This window comes from Vulpes lagopus, chromosome 22 (genome assembly GCF_018345385.1).
Source record: "Vulpes lagopus strain Blue_001 chromosome 22, ASM1834538v1, whole genome shotgun sequence".
In the NCBI taxonomy this organism is placed as follows: domain Eukaryota; kingdom Metazoa; phylum Chordata; class Mammalia; order Carnivora; family Canidae; genus Vulpes; species Vulpes lagopus.
The window spans coordinates 2,325,327-2,345,620 of record NC_054845.1 but is presented as its reverse complement, the minus strand read 5'-3'; the positions used below and the strand labels follow the sequence as shown (position 1 = coordinate 2,345,620).

At 45.8% G+C, this 20,294-nt stretch overlaps 1 protein-coding gene across 1 annotated transcript in view; it reads left to right on the top strand.

The window, feature by feature from the left end:
- The window catches only part of TMEFF2 (transmembrane protein with EGF like and two follistatin like domains 2), a 220,849-nt gene extending 214,352 nt beyond the window's left edge, over positions 1–6,497 (top strand). The window contains exons 8-10 of the mRNA XM_041736998.1: positions 545–668; positions 2,564–2,722; positions 6,171–6,497. Coding sequence (XP_041592932.1) covers positions 545–668; positions 2,564–2,722; positions 6,171–6,267 — 380 coding nt within the window. The 3' untranslated portion in view covers positions 6,268–6,497. The remainder of the gene's footprint in view (positions 1–544; positions 669–2,563; positions 2,723–6,170) is intronic.
- Positions 6,498–20,294: the final 13,797 nt, after the last annotated feature.

Here is a 20,294-nt window from a genome sequence, read left to right as displayed (position 1 = left end):
TAGAATTCCTGTTCACAGTAAATGAAAAAAGCCTGAAAGAATACATTTGTTGCAATTTGCATTTAGTTTTGGAAAACGTCTGTTTAACAACTGAACACAGCCATATTTTAACTTTTAAGCTCCCACACTGAGAAAGTATCAAGGTATTACAGCAATTTACTCTCAGGGACATTATGCTGGCCTTTGAAATTCAAAGAATAAGATAGTTCTTCTTGAATTATTTTATGATCAATGCACAGTCCCTACACAAGGAAAATTAAAGCTGTCTAACAACTCACAGACACATCACTGGCTATTAAAGATGGGAGAAATTGCATAAAAGCATGAAAAGCACTGGGTAATTTTGCAGTTTCATCTCTAAACACAATTGTGAAGATGTCTGTCTTTCAATTCTTCTTCCCTCTTTCTTCTGAACCAGAGCCTTTTAGTTCTTACCCTTTTAAATATCTTTGCCTGCTATAGCTTTGCTTCTTAATGTACTGGTTGATCTTACTGGGCTGAGGAAGTATTTACAAGGGGTGCCTGCTTTTATCTGTATCCACAGAGAATGCTAACAAGCTAGAAGAAAGTGCAAGAGAGCACCACATCCCCTGCCCAGAACATTACAATGGTTTCTGCATGCATGGGAAGTGCGAACATTCTATCAACATGCAGGAGCCGTCTTGCAGGTAACGTTTTCGCTCTTTAATTCTTAAAATGTATGCAGTGAAAACAGAGGGCCAAATTCTGGGTGTTTGTAAAGAATTGGATGGCATTCCCCCGCAGTGATCGGCAGCAAGGCGTTTCACTGCCTCTCCTGCACACACACACGAAGACCATGAAATGTGTGCCTTACACACCCGGGTACTAAGTAACACAGCGTTATGTGTACTCCTCTTGTAGAATTTTAAATTGTACCTTGAGCATTACCAGCTTCGTAAAGGCTCAGACCCCTGTTTCATTCCCCACTCTTTCCCATGGACATAGAGCAGCTCTTGGCACAGGACAAGTGCTTACTAAGTCCTTCTGAGATGAATGGATGAGGACTTACTGTCCCTAAGAGGACATTATTGCTTTGGTGAGGTCATCTTTTCCAAAGTCCTTCTAATAAGCATTATCAGTCTTGGTTTTGCTGGGCACATACCTGTTATCCACAGGCCTCGTATAGTGAAATTGTTAGCCGTGCCTCCCCAGATTCCAACTCAGTTGAGACACAAAGAAATTGCTTGTCCGGACTTAGGTAATAAATATAAATATCTGCTGAGTATTCATGAATAGAACATAATTATTGAGTTGGCAAAAAGATGGTAAAGCCAAGGTGAAAAACCAAATTTATTTTTTATTAAAGGAATATACAGGTATCCTATGATGAAATAGGTTGTCTATTATACAGCGAAGAGTTTCTCTCTCTCTCTTCCTCCTCCCCCTCCTCCTTCTCTCTGTCTCTCTCTCCCTTTCTCTCAAGAACTGTCTTCCTTTTATATTTTCCTTCACTGAATACACTAGCACGTTCCAGTGAAACCAGCTAGAGTGAACAAAACCAAGAGGTTGTTTCTGCTGCCCTGTCATCTTTAGGAGGGCCCCCATATTGAACCCTCCGAGGCAAAAGGAAAGGCCCCAGGATGCAGAAATTCCAAGTGAAATACTGAAATAATTGCATAAAGCCAAAGACAAGCTGATCCTTGCTCGTATTGTTATGTGAACAGTTTCTTCATTTCATTGTCAAATGCTAATTTTAACACGCAGATGGTCTCCTGGAGCTTTCTGATGAGGGTTGAGTAAGTGAGAAGTGGCCTTCATTCTCAGATGAATAGCACAGGGGTTTATTTTGTGGAACTCTATTGCCTACACCATGATTATTATTTTTCCTCCTGAAATTTAGCTCTCTAACATAAGTAGGCAACTTTATGATCAACGAATTAAAGAAATTACTTATTATAGTCCTGGTCTAAATATTTTTCAACATTTGTCCTCACAGTAGCATAGAGAACGCTTTATCCAAAGATAAATAAATAGCCCCATTTTACCCCCACATCCTCAGAAACAAACCTTCTGTCAAGTAATCATGTCAGCTTAGGTCGATTAAAGAACAAGTTAAATAAAATGTGAAACTTGCCTGAAAAAAAAAAAAACAGTAAAAAGAATGATGGTTTCTGGACATCCATTGCTTCTCTATATCATCATCATCACAAACTATGTGGCAATCCTCCTGTCTTCAAAATCTTATTTTAAGTGTAAAAGAAACACCTCATATCTTTGAAACCCAACACACAAAGGGATCTTGTTGAAAATAGAGAGTTGCTTGATGGGATGAGCACTGGGTGTTATTCTATATGTTGGCAAATTGAACACCAATAAAAAATAAATTAAAAAAAAAAAAAAGAAAAGAGAGAGTGGTAACCTATATCTACAGAGTAACATTAAAAAAAAAGAAAAAAGAAAAAAAGAAACCAACAGCCCAGATTTCACAATGAAGATAAAAGTGGTCTAGCCAGCTATAAAAATGAGCACCTCTCCCAAAAAAAAAAAAAAAAAAAAATGAGCCCAACAGCTACAGGTAACTGGACACTCTCATTTCTTCCAGGTGTGATGCTGGTTATACTGGACAACACTGTGAAAAAAAGGACTACAGTGTATTGTACGTTGTTCCCGGCCCCGTGCGATTTCAGTATGTCTTAATCGCAGCTGTGATTGGAACCATTCAGATTGCCGTCATCTGTGTGGTGGTCCTCTGCATCACCAGGTCAGTAACAGTGCTCAGTCGGCCACCCCGATGCCGGAGTGTGCTGTTCCTCCTCGCCTTACTTAGATTACTCTCCTCCTGAGGCCCTTTGTGGGCTCTGCGGCCATCCATTCTCTGGAGTCCTATTTCCTCCTCCTAACAGCCTGTGAATAGCAGCGATTTTTCATGCTGGAGTGGTACAAATTATTTTCCTTATTGTTGCATTTTGATGATTATTTAGTTTTGAAGCAAAGATCTTTTTTCTCTACTCTGTGATGCCAATCTTTGTTTAAATAAGTTCTTCTCTTTTAGCTATAGAAAGTCCGTCTTCATTCGAACTACTAACAGACTATTTAGATGACAGCGTGGCCTTATTTACCCAGACCCAGATCAGTGTGCTGAAAGAGGTCAGAAGGAATGGTGTAGAAGGCCTAGAAAAGTGTCAAAGTAGAGCTTTCATTTACGGTACTTGGATTTCCAAGTATCACTCTCCGATATAATCATTTTGAACATATTTGGCGTAAACGACAGGTACATTTTTATCTTAAGTTAACGATATAGCTTTTAATCACAAAATTCAGAGAAAATAGCTTTAATAAAAAAGATTGTGTTGTAGTGCATGAAAACCTTTGATATATGGAAACATGCGACAAACATGACAATGACTGTGTATATCAACCAAATGGCAATTGTTTCCTGGAGAGCTAGGTTGAGAGGGATCCAGGCACCTCATCCAGTTTCAACAGGAGAGAAAAATCATGGCTAATTAGTGATATCTGACATGGTGCTTGGAGCAAAGGAGTAGGGCCAGGTATTTACTTGCTTAGCTTCCTCAGTGTGTAAGTTCATGACAACCAAACCTGTTATTATTACATCCTGTCTAACCAGAAATCTTATTGAAGAAGACACTCCTCTCTGACCTTATTTCACTCTCCTTGAGAAAAAAATTCCGAGAAAGTTTTTCAAGGCTTTTGCCAAATTCACAAGACATTTAAACTTTCATTCATCTGCACAGCTCTACAGTAAATCAGAATGTTCCCTCCAAAATTATTTTTCTAAAGACAAGAAAATAAAAGAAAGTATCATATCTTTAGAAAATAAAGGCCATGATACATCTCCGTAGCTGTATTGCACTATCTTCTTTGAGGACAAGTGTGGCATTTGCTCTTGAAAAAGACAAAATATGGTTCATAAATCCTTGCCGGGCCTAAAAGCTTAAGGGAATATCATCGACTGGAGCTTTGTGCTGCTCCAAGCCAAGTTGAGCTCATCAACTAGACTCTCACGTTTAGATGCCAAGTGAGTCAATGGATTATATTAAAATAGATTCTAGGGAACATAAAGATAACTCAAGAAACCAAAAATACTGAGTATAAAGGAAAGATAGAAAAGAATCTAAAACACAAGAAGTGGTGCCATATTACCATAGGGGTCTTGAGCCTTCTGATATGTACACGCGGTCAGCACATGAAAAACCAAGTTCCTATTTAAGACCTCTAATCTCCTAACGACTGGATTTGCTACTTCATGTACTGACAAAAATGCAGGACTTTCGACATTTTAGCAGATGTTTTCAAGTTTGTTATTAATCACAGTTCTGTTCCCATACATTCCAAGAACAACGGGATACACTGGGCTCTGACCTCACCAAGCACTGTGTGCATATATGTTATGTGTGTGTGTGTCATACATGTGTGTACACACAGACACATACGCATTTACTAACATATGAAGAGAGAACAGTTATCCTCATTTGAAAAATAGAAACTCTGAGGTATGAGAAGTTAGCAAATCGTTAAGTGTACACAGCCGAGCAATAAGGGCAGCTACAGAGTCCGGGCTGCCTGGCGTCAGAGCCTGTCCACTGCTCTAGTCCTGCCCCTCGGCCGGTCATCATGCTGTGTGTTCTAAAGCTCAAAATGACCTAAACTGAGCTCCAAAGTAGAAGTAAGCCATTTTTTTAAGGCATATGGCCGTTTTCATTTTCACGTAAAAAAAGGAACAAAACCTATTCTCTATTTCCTTTTGAGGAGGAGTCTAAATCAGCATTATTGTAATACATTTTATAAATCTATCTTGGGATGTCCAGGTCTTCCAAAGTATTTCCAGGAGTCATGCTAGTCAATAAGCCACACTTTCCCCAGTGTGGATTCATTCTATTCACTTGAGAATGTATTACTCAAAAACCAGATTTTCCACCCAGGCCATCTGCCCCTCACCAAACCTTCCCCTTTTCCATCCACCTTGACCACACTTTCCCATGAAGACCTATTCCAATATATCCCGTTGCTAAAAGAATTACAAATTGTACCAAGCAGAAGTCCCTTCATTCTCTTCAATTTTCTTTTCATTTCTCCATCACCTGGTCTCTCCTCTTTTCTCTCTCTCCTCCTCCTCCCACTTTCTTTTTTTTTTCTAATTGCTTCCCCTTGTTTTTATGATTTGTCAAACATCTGCCCTCCTTCTAAATACAGCATGTGTCACATAAATATAGATATCTAGAGACCTGCTCTGGAATGAAAAAGAGTTGCCCTGTTGAAAAGATGGATTTTCTATCTTTTTTGTCTCCAAGAGCTCCCACTTGCTGGGAATGTGACTTTCAGCTCCATGTTTATTTTGACCTCTTTAAAAAAAAATAGATACATAGATAACATGTATTTATTCATTTGTGAAGATATATATGAATATATAATCTCTGAAACCCATCAACAATAAGATTTTATGTGAACTTTGAATTGTAGTTCTTATTTGCATCATCAAAGTATTCTTTTATTACAAGAGAAAAGACACCAGAGGAGAGCTTTTCAGATAATTTGACTGAATTTAGCTTTTTATAGAAGCTAAATAGTTGGTACCAATTTATGTCTCTAGCTTATGGGGTTAATATATAAAAATGATATCTGGCTGAACCAAAACAGTATCCCTTTTCATTACGTATCAGATATTAACAGTTGGCTCATCCTCTGGTTGGAAAGGATTTAAACTTGTAGCACTGAAATGTCAATTTAACATTCATCCTGAGGACATTTAGAATATAAAATTGTTGAAGACATTTAAAGTGAGATTGGATGAGCTCACAATTTGCTTGATTGCCTTGTGCTGAGTCATTCTTGTGCCTTATTGAGTAAGTGGTTGAAGACCAGGTAAATGTATTCCTCTTCAACGTCTGCCTCTGTTCATCAGTGCGCCCCAAAAGACACTTAAAGACAACGGCCAGGAGATGGAGGAAAAAATATATATATATATATTTATATTTATTAATTTATTAATAAATAAATATATATTTATTAAATATATATATTAAATATATATATATCTTCCAAAATAATCCCAGCATCTACTGATAATAAATTCTTTTGTCTGAAATATTTTAACAGTTTGCTTAATCCACAACTTCACTCTGTAATTGTAGGACCAAACTTTAGGTAACAGCACTGGACTAAGATTTGTAAACTTTCCAACCTTCTAGGAAATGCCCCAGAAGCAACAGAATTCACAGACAGAAGCAAAATACAGGGCACTACAGTTCAGACAACACAACAAGAGCATCCACGAGGTTAATCTAAAGGGAGCATGTTGCACAGTGGCTGGACTACCAAGATCTGGGACTACACAATACAGTATTATAGACAAAAGAATAAGACAAGAGATCTACACATGTTGCCTTGCATTTGTGGTAATCTACACCAATGAAAACATGTACTACAGCTATATTTGATTATGTATGGATATATTTGAAATAGTATACATTGTCTTGATGTTTTTTCTGTAATGTAAATAAACTATTTATATCACACAATATAGTTTTTTCTTTCCCATGTATTTGTTATATATAATAAATACTCAGTGATGAGAAAAAAATGGCATTCTTAAATTTGCGGTATCTCATAAGTGTAAATATAATCAACCTGGTACAATCTGTGCAGGCACCAGTATTTCATCTCTCCCCATATCTTGAGACAGAGCATTAGTTTATATAGGACTCGGTGGCTAGGTTTTGAGTGATTCCAAGATCAAGGGAAATGATGGTTATTGGAAAAGAGAAAAAATAATTTACTTTATATCGAGTGAGGATAAAATATTTCAGATCTTTGAATCATCTCTATTTCATCAACTTTCTTCCCTGGTCTTCCATTTTCATCCCCAGAGCTGAAAAATCTCTGGCATATAAATTAAATCAAAGAAGAAGGGTAGGGAAAGTGTTTTATAACTCATAAAAGAGAGAGAAAGAAGATATTGGTTTTTATTGGGAAAGCATCTTAGAATCTCGCTGTCAAGTGCATATATCTGAAGGGTCCAGAACAAGCTACATCTCAGGAATACACAGAGCACAAAATCTATTCCGTTTAGGTGAGTGGAATTAAGAACTTGTAGAAAAATGTAATAACATCATTAAAAGTGAAACACCAGCACCACAGATTCTCAGAAGCACGGTGCTACATTTTATAGCATAGAGTTCTTTAAAAAGGAGTTAGAATTGCCACCACATTCCTTAGGAATGGCTTTATGGTTAATGCTACACCATTATTTGAAGTGGAATACGGTGATGATGATATTTCATAAGGACAGAGAAATACGTTGGAAGCCTATTTATATGCTGAGATAAGAAAGCAAATTAATCCAATAGCATCTGAAAGAATTTAGTGGAAAGTTGATAGGGATTTTTGAGCATATAAATAGATATGATCACTTTGGGAAGAAATAAAATATGAGAACTCTCAAAAAATAAGAGGTAAATAACAAATCAAAAAATCGCCTTATGATCGCTTAGTTCTCCCCAGCTTTCTGTGGCTAATATAGTAAATCTAGAACTTTCTTTGCCTCCTTTTGATCACTTCCACATGGACTAAAAGGAACGACACTCCTGTGTCCAAAAAAAACCCACATAAATATCAAATCAACACATTCCGGGTATAAAATATTCAGTGAAAAATAAGTTTCCTGAAATGATATTTAAGATATTTATTAAAAAGGTGACAAAATAAATAGGATTTAGGACTCTGAAAAACCTGGTCTCCTAGGTTAGTCACTCTGAAAAGTGTGAATCTATTGGCGTAACCATTGCGCAAATGTCTCCATAAAATTGTGCATGGAGCTTTAGTTTGATCACCACGTGTAGAGATGTACTAGCAGTGATCTCCTTCGTAAGACAGTAGTGAATGGCAAACAAATCCTTCCTCCCAAAGGGAGAGCTGCAATGCAACACTAGAGCTTCGTAGAGTTTAAAAGAAACAGCAACTCCACTGACCTTTCCCTGATCAGGGTATGAAATGACTTGCTTTGCTAAATATTTGGTATGCTATCTTGCAGGATTTTTTTAAATCAAAGAATCATAAACCTAAGTGTTGGAAAAGTCCTTGGAGTTAATAATACAGTGCATTCCTAGTCACCTCCATGCTCATCTACCCCATAAAGGAATTCCTTTTAAAAGATACATAGCGAATCATAAATGAGCATATACTATGTGCCCGGCACTATTCAAAGTCTTAGGGAAATACAAATAGAACATGGTCTTTAAAGGAACTCCCAGTCTAGTGACAGGTGAGCATCCCGCCTCTACTTGAATAGTCCTTATAATTAGGAATTTCGTTCTTGGTCAATTCTAATGGTGAGACATTATTTTTCCTCTCAGATTGAGTTGAAATTTATTTCTCTGTGATTTTTACCCATGGCTTTATTTTTCCTTTCTGGAGCAAAGGAGTGATGACATGTATTTAAAAATATTAGAAGAGATATCATGATTTTTCCACTCACCCCACAGCCCCTTTGCAAGTACTTCCTTCTCCAGGTGAAACATCCTTCATGTTCTCATCTGATGCTCATCTGATACCAGTTTCCACTTTCCCTTAAGCATCTGTGTCATCCTCGTCCATCCTCTTGGACAAAGTCTACTTTGTCTATACATGTCTCTGAGCGTCGAGCTCAGAATCACACCGATGTAGCCTGCCCAGAGGAGAACAGAGTTCAACTCGTGAAAAGTCAGATTTATTTATTTATTTTTTTTTTTGAAAAGTCAGATTTAACTGGGAGCCGTGATCTCTAAATCCAAGTTCCTACTCTCAACACAAATTTGTTGTGGAACCATGAACAAGTCATTTCACATCGCCGATCCTATCTCTCTTACCGTTTCTATCTCTAGTTCCAAAATTGTAGATATTCAGAAACCAGACGTTGCCACCAGAGACCACGTGAACTATTTCTGCTGCTTGCCCTCACCTTAGATTTAAAACACTTTTTTCATTAAACTGCTATTAAGCCCTATCATTCACCCATTCGTTCATGGCACATTGATTTTACCTTCTACATGTACCACGGGCCACCAATTAGCAGCACGGTGCTGAGCAATGGGAATACAGAGATAAATAGGGCAGGGTCCCTGCCCGTAAGGAGCTCACTAGCAGATGGTCCTGGTTCCTCACCTCAGAGATCTCACCCCTAGCAGGAGACTGAGAGTAAATGAACCATGATAAGAACCACGATCAAAGACCAAAGGCTAGGGATGCCCGGGTGGCTCAGCGGTTTAGTGCCTGCCTTTGGCCCAGGGCGTGATCCTGGAGTCCCAGGATCAAATCCTGCATCAGGCTCCCTGCATGGAGCCTGCTTCTCCCTCTGCCTGTGTCTCTACCTCTCTCTCTCTCTGTGTGTCTATCATAAACAAATAAATAAAATCTTTAAAAAAAAAAAAAGAGAGAGAGAGAGACCAAAGGCTATGCCAGTGGTCGGTGCAGAGCACTCGGTGACCCTGCAGGCCCGGTAGATGCACGTCCTCACAGACAGTCAGGATGTCTTCCCCATCCCCCGTACGAGTTCTGACTTCTTGCTTCTGACATTTTATCCACTTCTCGCTGCTCTCCGGATACCCTTCTTTTCCCCACAATACGCAGAGCAAATACCAGCTCACCAGTGAAGCCTCCACGATTCCCTTGGCAGTCTTGTCTTCCTAATTCCATCTTAGCATTTTCTGGGTTATTCCTTAATGGTCCGCACAATTAGCCTGGGAGCAACAAGGAGAAAAGAAAGCGCCTTGCCAATTGTTTCCATTTATTCAACAATCATTTACGGGGCTCCCACACCACGGCAGGCGTCGTTCTAGCCGCTGTTACGGGGCCATGAAGTCGCTAACAGACCTGTGCTCTCAAGCTCGCGCTCTAGCAAAGGAGATAGAGGTGATGAGTAATTAAACACGATTCAAAAAACAATGGCACAGCTGTAAAGTTATAAGTTTGATTCAAAGAATTAAAGAGAGAACGAGATGATTCGGGTGGCTGGGTGGTGAGCGGGGACTGGATCCCTCCAAGGAGCATGGGTACTTGGCCTCTGAAGCAAGACAGAAGGGGGCCCCAGTCTAAGCCCCACTTCGCTAACCACTCAGCCTTGGACAAGTTGCCTAATTTCGGTATCCAGCATATTTTAAGTGGAGAGAGACGTCTTCCTATGCTGCGTATCACCGCCGTGAGAAGTAAGCAAGACCATCCACGTTGCGACTTAGAACGATGACCTGCTCAGAGTATACTTTCAGTACATGGAAATGTTTTTCAGGGATGCAATAAACTATTTGTTGAACAAATAATTGAGAAGAAAAAAATGTATTTCATCAGTTGAGTGAAATATGAATGGAAACCTCTGGCTAGAGTTGGGAGGCATCAAGCTCTCACTCTGACGATTGTCTCTTGGGGAGACAAGAAAGCTGGTTCTGGAAAAATGAGGCAAGAGGGAGTTAAGAACGCGGTTCCTCTAATTTTTTTTTCAAATGGGTTCACTGGCATCGTGTCTGAACAAGAGGAGGGATCATTCTTTCATTTCAAAAGAGGGTCTAGCCTGAGAGCGCACATACTGCTAAACCTCCCGTGTGTGTTTCCAGGCCCAGGATGAGCGAGTCAATATTGCAGGGACTTTGCAGGACTGAAGTCTTCCCTTTCACGAATCCTGGAGGAGAAGTCAGTGGGGACTATTAAGATTCGACAGAGATTATCTCAGAGTCGTATTAGACTCTCTGCTAATGTTTAGCTTCAGGTCCCCCGCCCTTCCCCATGCTCCGCAGCTCCTGCACCCACTGTCCCCGCTCCCCAGTCACACCAGACATCTCACCTACATGCTTACTCCTCCGGGGATCGATGACCAGAGTTTGTCGTGTAATTAATTGCTGTCTTTGCGTGAGCATTCGCACGATGTGCAGGATGAGGGGTGACGTACCGTGAGGCTACTTGACGTCCGCACAGATATACAAAGGAATCGGGCCCTTTGCCGTCGGCGTCAGGAAGGGCCGGGTGGTGTGCAGCCCCCCGGTCAGGTTCGGGCCTCCTTCCAGCCTCGCTCTGGGCAAAAGTCCACTTTATAACTCACCTGCTCTGGGAACGTGACCTTCGCTGATACCTATCTCCAGTCGTGCTAGATGAGTTCTCTTAACTTCGGTTCCTCATTTACTTCTAACTTTTTAAATTATTTCTCATGATTTCTGTCGCATCAGATAGGAAGTGAAGGAAACGGTGCCTTCCTTTATTCTCCAGACCAAATTCGATTCGGCACCAGCACCGGACTCAGAGTTAAGGGGACGTCCAAATCGGGGGTCGCGCGGGATGGGGGCAGGAGCAAGAAGGAAGAAAGTTAGGGCCTTGCCAATTGTTCCCATTTATTCAACAGTCGTTTACGGGGTGCCCACGCCATGCCAGACGTGGCCTTGTGGACCTAGTGACCCCACTGCTGGCCCTCCTGAGCCCCGGGAGGCTCCGCCACAGACGGCTTGAGGCAGCCGTCCTGACCCGCACAGTCCAGCCACCCGCAGGTGTTGTGAGAGGGCTACAGGCTCCCCTCGTGGGCCCTCTCCCCTTGTCCCATTCCCAGCCACCGTCCTCCGCATCACCGAGCCTCCGTCCTCCGTTACCGCCCTTCCCTGCTGCAAGTTCGATTCTTCTCCACAGAGCGAAGGCTCGAAAGCACAGGCCTTCTCAGGAGCCCAGCTACGGAACGAACCACAGAATAATGTCCTAAGCTGTCACCACGGGAGACAGAGTTACGAGTAAACGTGCGGCACAAATCACATTTAACTAAAATTAGAAACCCCAGATAAGCCAGAAACATAAACCACCGAGAGAGGAGCGGCGCCGTGTCGGCAGAGAGCCTCTCAGATAACTTGGGTGAACGTAAGTCGAGGTTTTTTATAAGACGATAAATAATTCTTAATGAACAGAATCCGCACGAAACGACAAGTCACAAAGTGTCATAGTCACCTAGGCTCGCATACGTGCGGTTCTGGAGGAAGCTTTAACGGCCCGTCTCCATCAGGGACCAGCGGGGCCCTCAGAGTTCAGCCCAGGGTCTCAAAGGACCCCTTTGCACCTTCCCCTTTGTGCCCCCAAACCGCTGATTCCCACGCCCTCCCAGGCGACTCGGGAGCGGCCCCTCCGTTCTCAGCGCTCCTACAGCCCTGCCAAGGGACCCGGCCTCGTGCTCCGTGGCCCTCCGGCGTGTGTCCCCAGGGGTGGGGGCCAGATCAACCGTTCCTCCTTAACTGTCCCTCCACCTAACTGGCGTCTGCCTCGATCCACAGGTGCCTCAACAGCTCTCCCTCCACGCACTGTGAGAGCCTTCGCTTGCTCTCCGCACCCTGGCCAGGTCACCGTCGCGTGCACCACACACCTGTGCCCACGCTGTCCCTCCGCCAACACCTTGCACTTAAGTCAGACCCAGCTCATGACGGTGCAGACCTCTGAGCTGAGTCATCCCCCAGACTCTCCTGGGACTGTCCTTCCCCACCTCGATTGCTGGGAGAAAGAGGCCATCCATTGGCATCAACTGAGGCATGTGGTTTGGTTCAGAGCCAGGCGTTGGCATGACTAGTCTAACACTGAGCCACAGTAGATAGCAATGGCGTGAAGGAACATACTTCTTCTTATTCTCATTCACTCAAGAACGTATCATATACTTTTCAAAAACACTTGAACCAACTATCAACCCTGGACACAATATAAAATCGACTAATTAAAAATACCAAAAAAAAAAAAATACTGCCAGACTGTTGTAGGACTTGGACAGTGCACAGATAGCAGCCGGCCGTGGCCTGGGCCGAGGTCAGCCACGGTACAAGGGCCTGGAATGAACTAGCCCAGTGAAGACGGTCTGTTCTCCTAACAGGTTCTGTTACGCGTCACTGCAAGGGAGCTGTTTAGGAAACAGTCGAAAGCACTGTGGTCACTGTGGTCCTTACTACTTCCTTGAAAAAATAATTCTTAGCTGGACGTGATTTCACCTGTTCGTATCCTTAACCTCCGGACCAACAGCATCTCACGTAAGACGCCGTGGGAGCGCACACTGCGGGTTTTAGGGGGGCTGGGGGGAGCCAGGGAGGGAGAGCTGAGGGAGAGAGACGGAGATGCCACGTAATTGAAGCGGGACGACAGGGGTGGTGACGGCAAGATGGTTCGTTCAAACAGCCCCTCGCGAGGAGGCTTGTGTCCAGCCCGAGCACAGCAAGGCGGCAGGTGCGCGGAGGCGGGCGGGTGCAGGGGGCAGGTCGGCGGGGCGGGGGTGCTGGGGGTGAGGCGGGGCACAGCTCCGCCAACGATGTGCAGGCCTCTGGGTGAGGCGGAGAAGGGGTTTCCCATCAGAGTTCAGTCGTGTGCGTCTCTTCTCCCGCACACTTCTTGGCCTCAAGACGGGCAGCCTAGTTCTTTGTCTTCTGCTGAAGAGCCCGGTGCCAAGGCACTGGATGTGCTCTCCAGACGCAGAAGACGGGAAGGGCTCCCCCGTCCCGGGCCGCGGGGGCATCTGACCTGCCTCGGGGCGGGGGGGGTAGTCCTGGAGCGGCGGTGGCAGGTGGCATTGGGGAGGCCGAGCAAGCAACGGAGGCCGCTGTGCCCGCTTCCCGGAGGCCAGTGCACCTGCCGTCTGCTGCGTGGCGGGGGGGGGGGGGGGGGGGGGGCGGGCCGGGCCTGCGAGCAGAGCAGACGCCCCAAGCCCCAAGGGACAGCTTAGCTCTGAGAAGGGGAGTCGCCCAAGGAGAACCTACCCTGCAGGGGGGTTGGGGGCTGAGAAAGGAGTGGGAACGGGGACCCAGTGCTGCCACCCTGGGTGCCCACGAGGGCACAGAGCTGCAGGCAGCAGGTGCCTCCCCACGCCCGGCCCAGGTCCCATCTACACCCCGGGCCCTGGCGCCCAGCTCCAGGGGTGCCCGACCCTCACGCGGGTAGCTCCCCTTGGCCACGGCCACGCGGGCCCGAGGGCAAAGGACCCTGACTCTGTAGCGGCTGCAGGCCTCGGCCCCGGACTCCCTGTGAAATCTCTCCCCTCCGTCCCCCCGCCGGGCTGAGGGTGACCCAGCATCTTTAACTGGTTAGAACCCAGCATCCGAAGGAACCTTGTGAAGCCCCAGGTGAGAAGCGCTGCCCTGGGGCCTGGCCGGCCCGGAAGGGACCCACCTGGGCAGGGCCCGAGCCTCTGCTTTTCCAGAAGCCCGGGGAGATGCTTCCTACAGAGGGCGCCCCAGAGCGGGGGGGCAGCCAAGTGCTGGCGGGCTGCCTCTTCTCGGGGGCCCGTCGCTCCTCCGCGCTCCGCTTGGCCACAAAGGGGAGCACCGCTTTTCTGGGATCAGACCTCAGGTTGCAGCTCAGCGGGGAACCGGAGGCCCCCTCCAACCCCCAGGCCCCGTGCCGCAGAAGGGCCCCGGCCTGGCACAGCCACGGGAACCGGCTCCCGCAAAGCTGCTCGAACCCCCAGGGAGAGCCAGCGCCCACCGCGCCCTTCTGCCCATGTGGCCACCCCCTTCCCACCCGCAGGAAAGGCTGCAAGGGGGCGAACGAGCCGGGAGTCGCCCCAAAACCCAGGCCAGAGCAGGATCCTCTACTCGGGACAGGTTGCGTTGGCAAGCGAAGGACTGTCAGTCGACACCAGGCAGACTGGGCCTCCTTTTCAGAAAGTGGAGAACCGGAGAATCACACCCCTGACCCGGGGCCCGGGCCGCCTTCCTCGGTGCCATCCGTCATCACTTCGCCCAGGAGGCCAGCCACCTGCAGCACACCCAGGACCCTGCAGGAAGGCGCGAGCCCCACCCCGCAGGTCGTGGGTGGAAGCACCGGCTACGGCCCCAAAACCAGTTGACTTCGTGACCCCTGCCTGTTTGTCCCCTTGGCAGCAACACAGCGAGTGAGGAGCCCTTCCCCAAGTCCCCGGACCCGGGGGGCCCTGCTGGGGGACAGTGTGCAGGCCTCTGGTCATGCAGGGAAAATTGGTCCAGCCGTCTGTGTTTTGCTTCCTTCTTTTCATCATGGCAAATTTCTCTGTCAGGATCCGAGGCATTAGAGAGATTAAGTTGTTGATTTTCTTTCTTTCTTTTTTTTTTTTTTTTTTTTTTTTTTTTTGCTTCCTTTCTTTGAAATCAAGGCCTTTCTGTTCTCTAGAGTTTCCATCTCCCTGACACTCACTGCCTCACATCATGCCTCATACTCTGAGACATCCTCACTTTAAAATTCATGAATCAACCTGGAATTCTCCATCCTTTGATCCTTCATTGAGTTGTTGTTTCACAATATCAAAAAAACCTCAAAAGCTAACTTGAATAGTGGCCCTACTCAAAGGAACACTAACGCCAGAATTGATCCTGAATACACAGAACCAAAACTCCTTCCATTTCAGACGTAACCCCTTGTTCGACCCCATTCATGGTGAGGAATGAAGTCATCCTTCAGAGGGCCGACTTTTTCTAACTATGTCAAAAGATTTTAAGAATCGCTACTCTGGCTTACTGCTCGTGATAGCGCCTGGTGTACATAAAATTATCATTTATGGGATCCCTGGGCGGCGCAGCGGTTTGGCGCCTGCCTTTGGCCCAGGGCACAATCCTGAGACCCGGGATCGAATCCCACATCGGGCTCCGGTGCATGGAGCCTGCTTCTGTCTCTGCCCCTCCCTCCCTCTCTCTCTCTGTGTGTGTGACTATCATAGATAAATAATTAAAAAAAAAAAATTATCATTTATGACTCAGGATAAAAACAAAGCACCCGGGTGGCTCAGTCAGCTAAGCACCTGCCTTTGGCTCAGGCCATGATCTCAGGGTCCTGGGATCGAGTCTCAACTCGGGCCGGGCATCTGCTCTCCCTCGCCCTCTGCCCCTCCCCCCTACTCGTGCTCTCTCTCAAATAAATAAATAAAATCTTAGAAAAAGGGAAAAAAAAAAAAAAAGCAAGACCGGCATGTATTAATTTCCTACCCATCTTTTCTGGGAGAGGTATTGTTTGGGGCATTTTTTGACTATTATTTCACTTATTTCTTACAATGAGTCTCTGAGACCTGTCGGTATTGTCAGCAGTGGGGGAGGAGGGGCAAGATGGCGGCAGAGCAGGGTCTCCAGGTCACCTGTCCTCAGCAAATTACCTAGAAAACCATCCAATCATCCTGAAAACCTACGAATTCGGCCTGAGATTTAAAGAGAGACCAGCTGGAACGCTCCAGTGAGAAGAGTTCGCGCTTCTATCAAGGTAGGAAGACGGGGAAAAAGAAATAAAGACACAAAAGGCCTCCAAGGGGGAGGGGCCCCGAGGAGCCGGGCTGAGGCCGGGGCGAGTGTCCCCAGGACAGGAGAGCCCCGTCCCGGAGGAGCAGGAGCTGCACCGACCTTCCCCGCGGAAAGGGGCTCCCCGGGAATTGGAGCAGGATCCCCAGAAAGGCGGGGACGCCCTCGGGCTCCCTGGGACAGTAACAGAGGAACTGCGCCCCGGGAGATGCGCCGAGCTCCCTAAGGGCTGCAGCGCTCGGCGGGACCCGGAGCAGCTGGGGGGGGCTCGGGCGGCGGCTCCGCGGAGGGGGCTGCGGGGCTCCGGGAACAGCTCAGCGGCGGCGGCTCGGGCGGAGGAAGAAGCTCCGCGCGGAGGGGGCGGCGCGGCTCCGGGAACAGCTCGGAGGGGCTCGGGCGGCAGCTCCGCGGAGGGGGCTGCGGGGCTCCGGGAACAGCTCAGCGGCGGCGGCTCGCGCAGAGGAAGAAGCTCCGCGCGGAGGGGGCTGCGCGGCTCCGGGAACAGCTCAGAGAGGCTCGGGCGGCGGCTCCGCGGAGGGGGCTGCGCGGCTCCGGGAACAGCTCAGCGGCGGCGGCTCGGGCGGAGGAAGAAGCTCCGCGGAGGGGGCGGCGCGGCTCCGGGAACAGCTCGGAGGGGCTCGGGCGGCAGCTCCGCGGAGGGGGCTGCGGGGCTCCGGGAACAGCTCAGCGGCGGCGGCTCGCGCAGAGGAAGAAGCTCCGCGCGGAGGGGGCTGCGCGGCTCCGGGAACAGCTCGGAGGGGCTCGGGCGGCGGCTCCGCGGAGGGGGCTGCGGGGCGGGAGCGAATCCAACAGCGCAGGCCCCGGAGCACAGGGCGCCGGGACACAGCCCAGGATCCGGCCTCCCCCGGGACAGGCAGAGGCCGGGAGGGCCCAGGACAGCAAGGACGCTCCTGCCTGGAACTGAGCAGATCAGCGGCCCCGCCCCGGAGCCCCCAGGCCCTGCAGACGGAGAGCCCCGGAGCTACTGCGGGGGCTGACTCCAGGGTCCCAGAGCTGCTCCCACCACTGTGGCTTCCTCCCGGGGCCTCACGGGGTGAACAACCCCCACCGAGCCCTGCACCAGGCAGGGGCAGAGCAGCTCCCCCAAGTGCCAACACCTGAGAATCAGCACAGCAGGCCCCTCCCCCAGAAGACCAGCGAGACGGACCAGGTCCAGGGGAAGTCAAGGGACTTAAACTACACAGAATCGGAAGATACTCCCGCGTGGTTTTTTTTGTTTTTTGTTTTTTTGTTTTTGTTTTTGTTTTTTTTTTGTTTTGCTTTGTTTTGTGCTTTTTTTTTTCTTTCTTCTTGATTTCTGATTGCTTCCCCCACCCCCCCTTTTTTCTTTTTTCTCCTTTCTTTCTTTTTCTTCTCTTTTTCCCCTATTTTTTTCTTCTTTCTCTTTTTTCTTTTTCTCTTTTCTTTCCTTCTCTCTCTTTTTCTCCTTTTCCCAATACAACTTGTTTTTGGCCACTCTGCACTGAGCAAAATGACTAGAAGGAAAACCCCTCAAAAAAAAGAATCAGAAACAGCCCACTCTCCCACAGAGTTACAAAATATGGATTACAATTCAATGTCAGAAAGCCAATTCAGAAGCACTATTTTACAGCTACTGGTGGCTCTAGAAAAAACCATAAAGGACTCAAGAGACTTCATGACTGCAGAATTTAGATCTAATCAGGCAGAAATTAAAAATCAATTAAATGAGATGCAATCCAAGCTAGAAGTCCTAACGACGAGGCTTGACGAGGTGGAAGAACGAGTGAGTGACATAGAAGACAAGTTGATGGCAAAGAGGGAAACTGAGGAAAAAAGAGACAGGCAATTAAAAGACCATGAGGATAGATTAAGGGAAATAAATGATAGCCTGAGGAAGAAAAACCTACGTTTAATTGGGGTTCCCGAGGGCGCAGAAAGGGACAGAGGGCCAGAATATGTATTTGAACAAATCCTAGCTGAAAACTTTCCGAATCTGGGAAGGGAAACAGGCATTCAGATCCAGGAAATAGAGAGATCCCCCCCTAAAATCAACAAAAACCGTTCAACACCTCGACATTTAATAGTGAAGCTTGCAAATTCCAAAGATAAGGAGAAGATCCTTAAAGCAGCAAGAGAAAAAAAGTCCCTGACTTTTATGGGGAGGAATATTAGGGTAACAGCAGACCTCTCCACAGAGACCTGGCAGGCCAGAAAGGGCTGGCAGGATATATTCAGGGTCCTAAATGAAAAGAACATGCAACCAAGAATACTTTACCCCGCAAGGCTTTCATTCAAAATGGAAGGAGAGATAAAGAGCTTCCAAGACAGGCAGGAACTGAAAGAATATGTGACCTCCAAACCAGCTCTGCAAGAAATTTTAAGGGGGACTCTTAAAATTCCCCTTTAAGAAGAAGTTCAGTGGAACAATCCACAAAAACAAGGACTGAATAGATATGATGACACTAAACTCATATCTATCAATAGTAACTCTGAATGTGAACGGGCTTAATGACCCCATCAAAAGGCGCAGGGTTTCAGACTGGATAAAAAAGCAGGACCCATCTATTCGCTGTCTACAAGAGACTCATTTTAGACAGAAGGACACCTACAACCTGAAAATAAAAGGTTGGAGAACCATTTACCATTCAAATGGTCCTCAAAAGAAAGCAGGGGTTGCCATCCTTATATCAGATAAATTAAAATTTACCCCGAAGACTATAGTGAGAGATGAAGAGGGACACTATCTCATACTCAAAGGATCTATCCAACAAGAGGACTTAACAATCCTCAATATATATGCCCCGAATGTGGGAGCTGCCAAATATTTAAACCAATTAATAACCAAACTCAAGAAATACCTTGATAATAATACACTTATACTTGGTGACTTCAATCTAGCTCTTTCTACCCTGGATAGGTCTTCTAAGCACAATATCTCCAAAGAAACGAGAGCTTTAAATGATACACTGGACCAGATGGATTTCACAGATATCTACAGAACTTTACATCCAAACTCAACTGAATACACATTCTTCTCAAGTGCACATGGAACTTTCTCCAGAATAGACCACATACTGGGTCACAAATCGGGTCTGAACCGATACCAAAAGATCGGGATAGTCCCCTGTATATTCTCAGACCATAATGCCTTGAAATTAGAACTTAATCACAACAAGAAATATGGAAGGACCACAAACACGTGGAGGTTAAGGACCATCCTGCTAAAAGATGAAAAGGTCAACCAGGAAATTAAGGAAGAATTAAAAAGATTCATGGAAACTAATGAAAATGAAGATACAACCGTTCAAAATCTTTGGGATGCAGCAAAAGCAGTCCTGAGGGGGAAATACATTGCAATACAAGCATACATTCAAAAACTGGAAAGATCTCAAATTCAAAAGCTCACCTTACACATAAAGGAACTAGAGAAAAAGCAACAAATAGACCCCACCCCCAGCAGAAGAAGAGAGGTATTGTCAGCAGTTTTATGATGGAGTGGCCATAAAGTAACTTACACGGTTGTAAATCATTTGGCCAAGGTCACAGAGCTGGTATGGACCGTGGTCAGAATTTGAATCCAGGTCAACCCAAGATGCTTTCGGTTCCACTATATGGAACATGCTGTTTCCATTACTTCTTGTTTTCTACTAGCATGTCAGAAATGGTACGTCTTTCAGCGTTACCTGTTGGCCAGCCAGATACTTGTTCCAATAATGCCGCTGTTGCTCCAATTCGTTTGAAATTTTTCTTTCTTTTTTTTTTTTTGCAATAGTTTGAAATTTTTCTATGGGAATTATCCTCAGAGACAACCTATGAGTCACACCAGAACTCCCGTTTCAACATATTAAAACTGTGCTGTCTTTATTATATATTTTATATATAATATATTTTATATGTATTTATATATTATATTTATATATTTATAAATATATTTATTTTATATATAAATAAATATATATTATATATTATACATTTATAATATATATTTATATTATATTTTATATATATTTATATATTATATTTCTTTATATATTAAAAGGGTTTCTGGCTTTCCCTCCTGCCGTCCTCTCCTCCTTACTCTCCCACTTCTGATGACCTCAGTTGTCC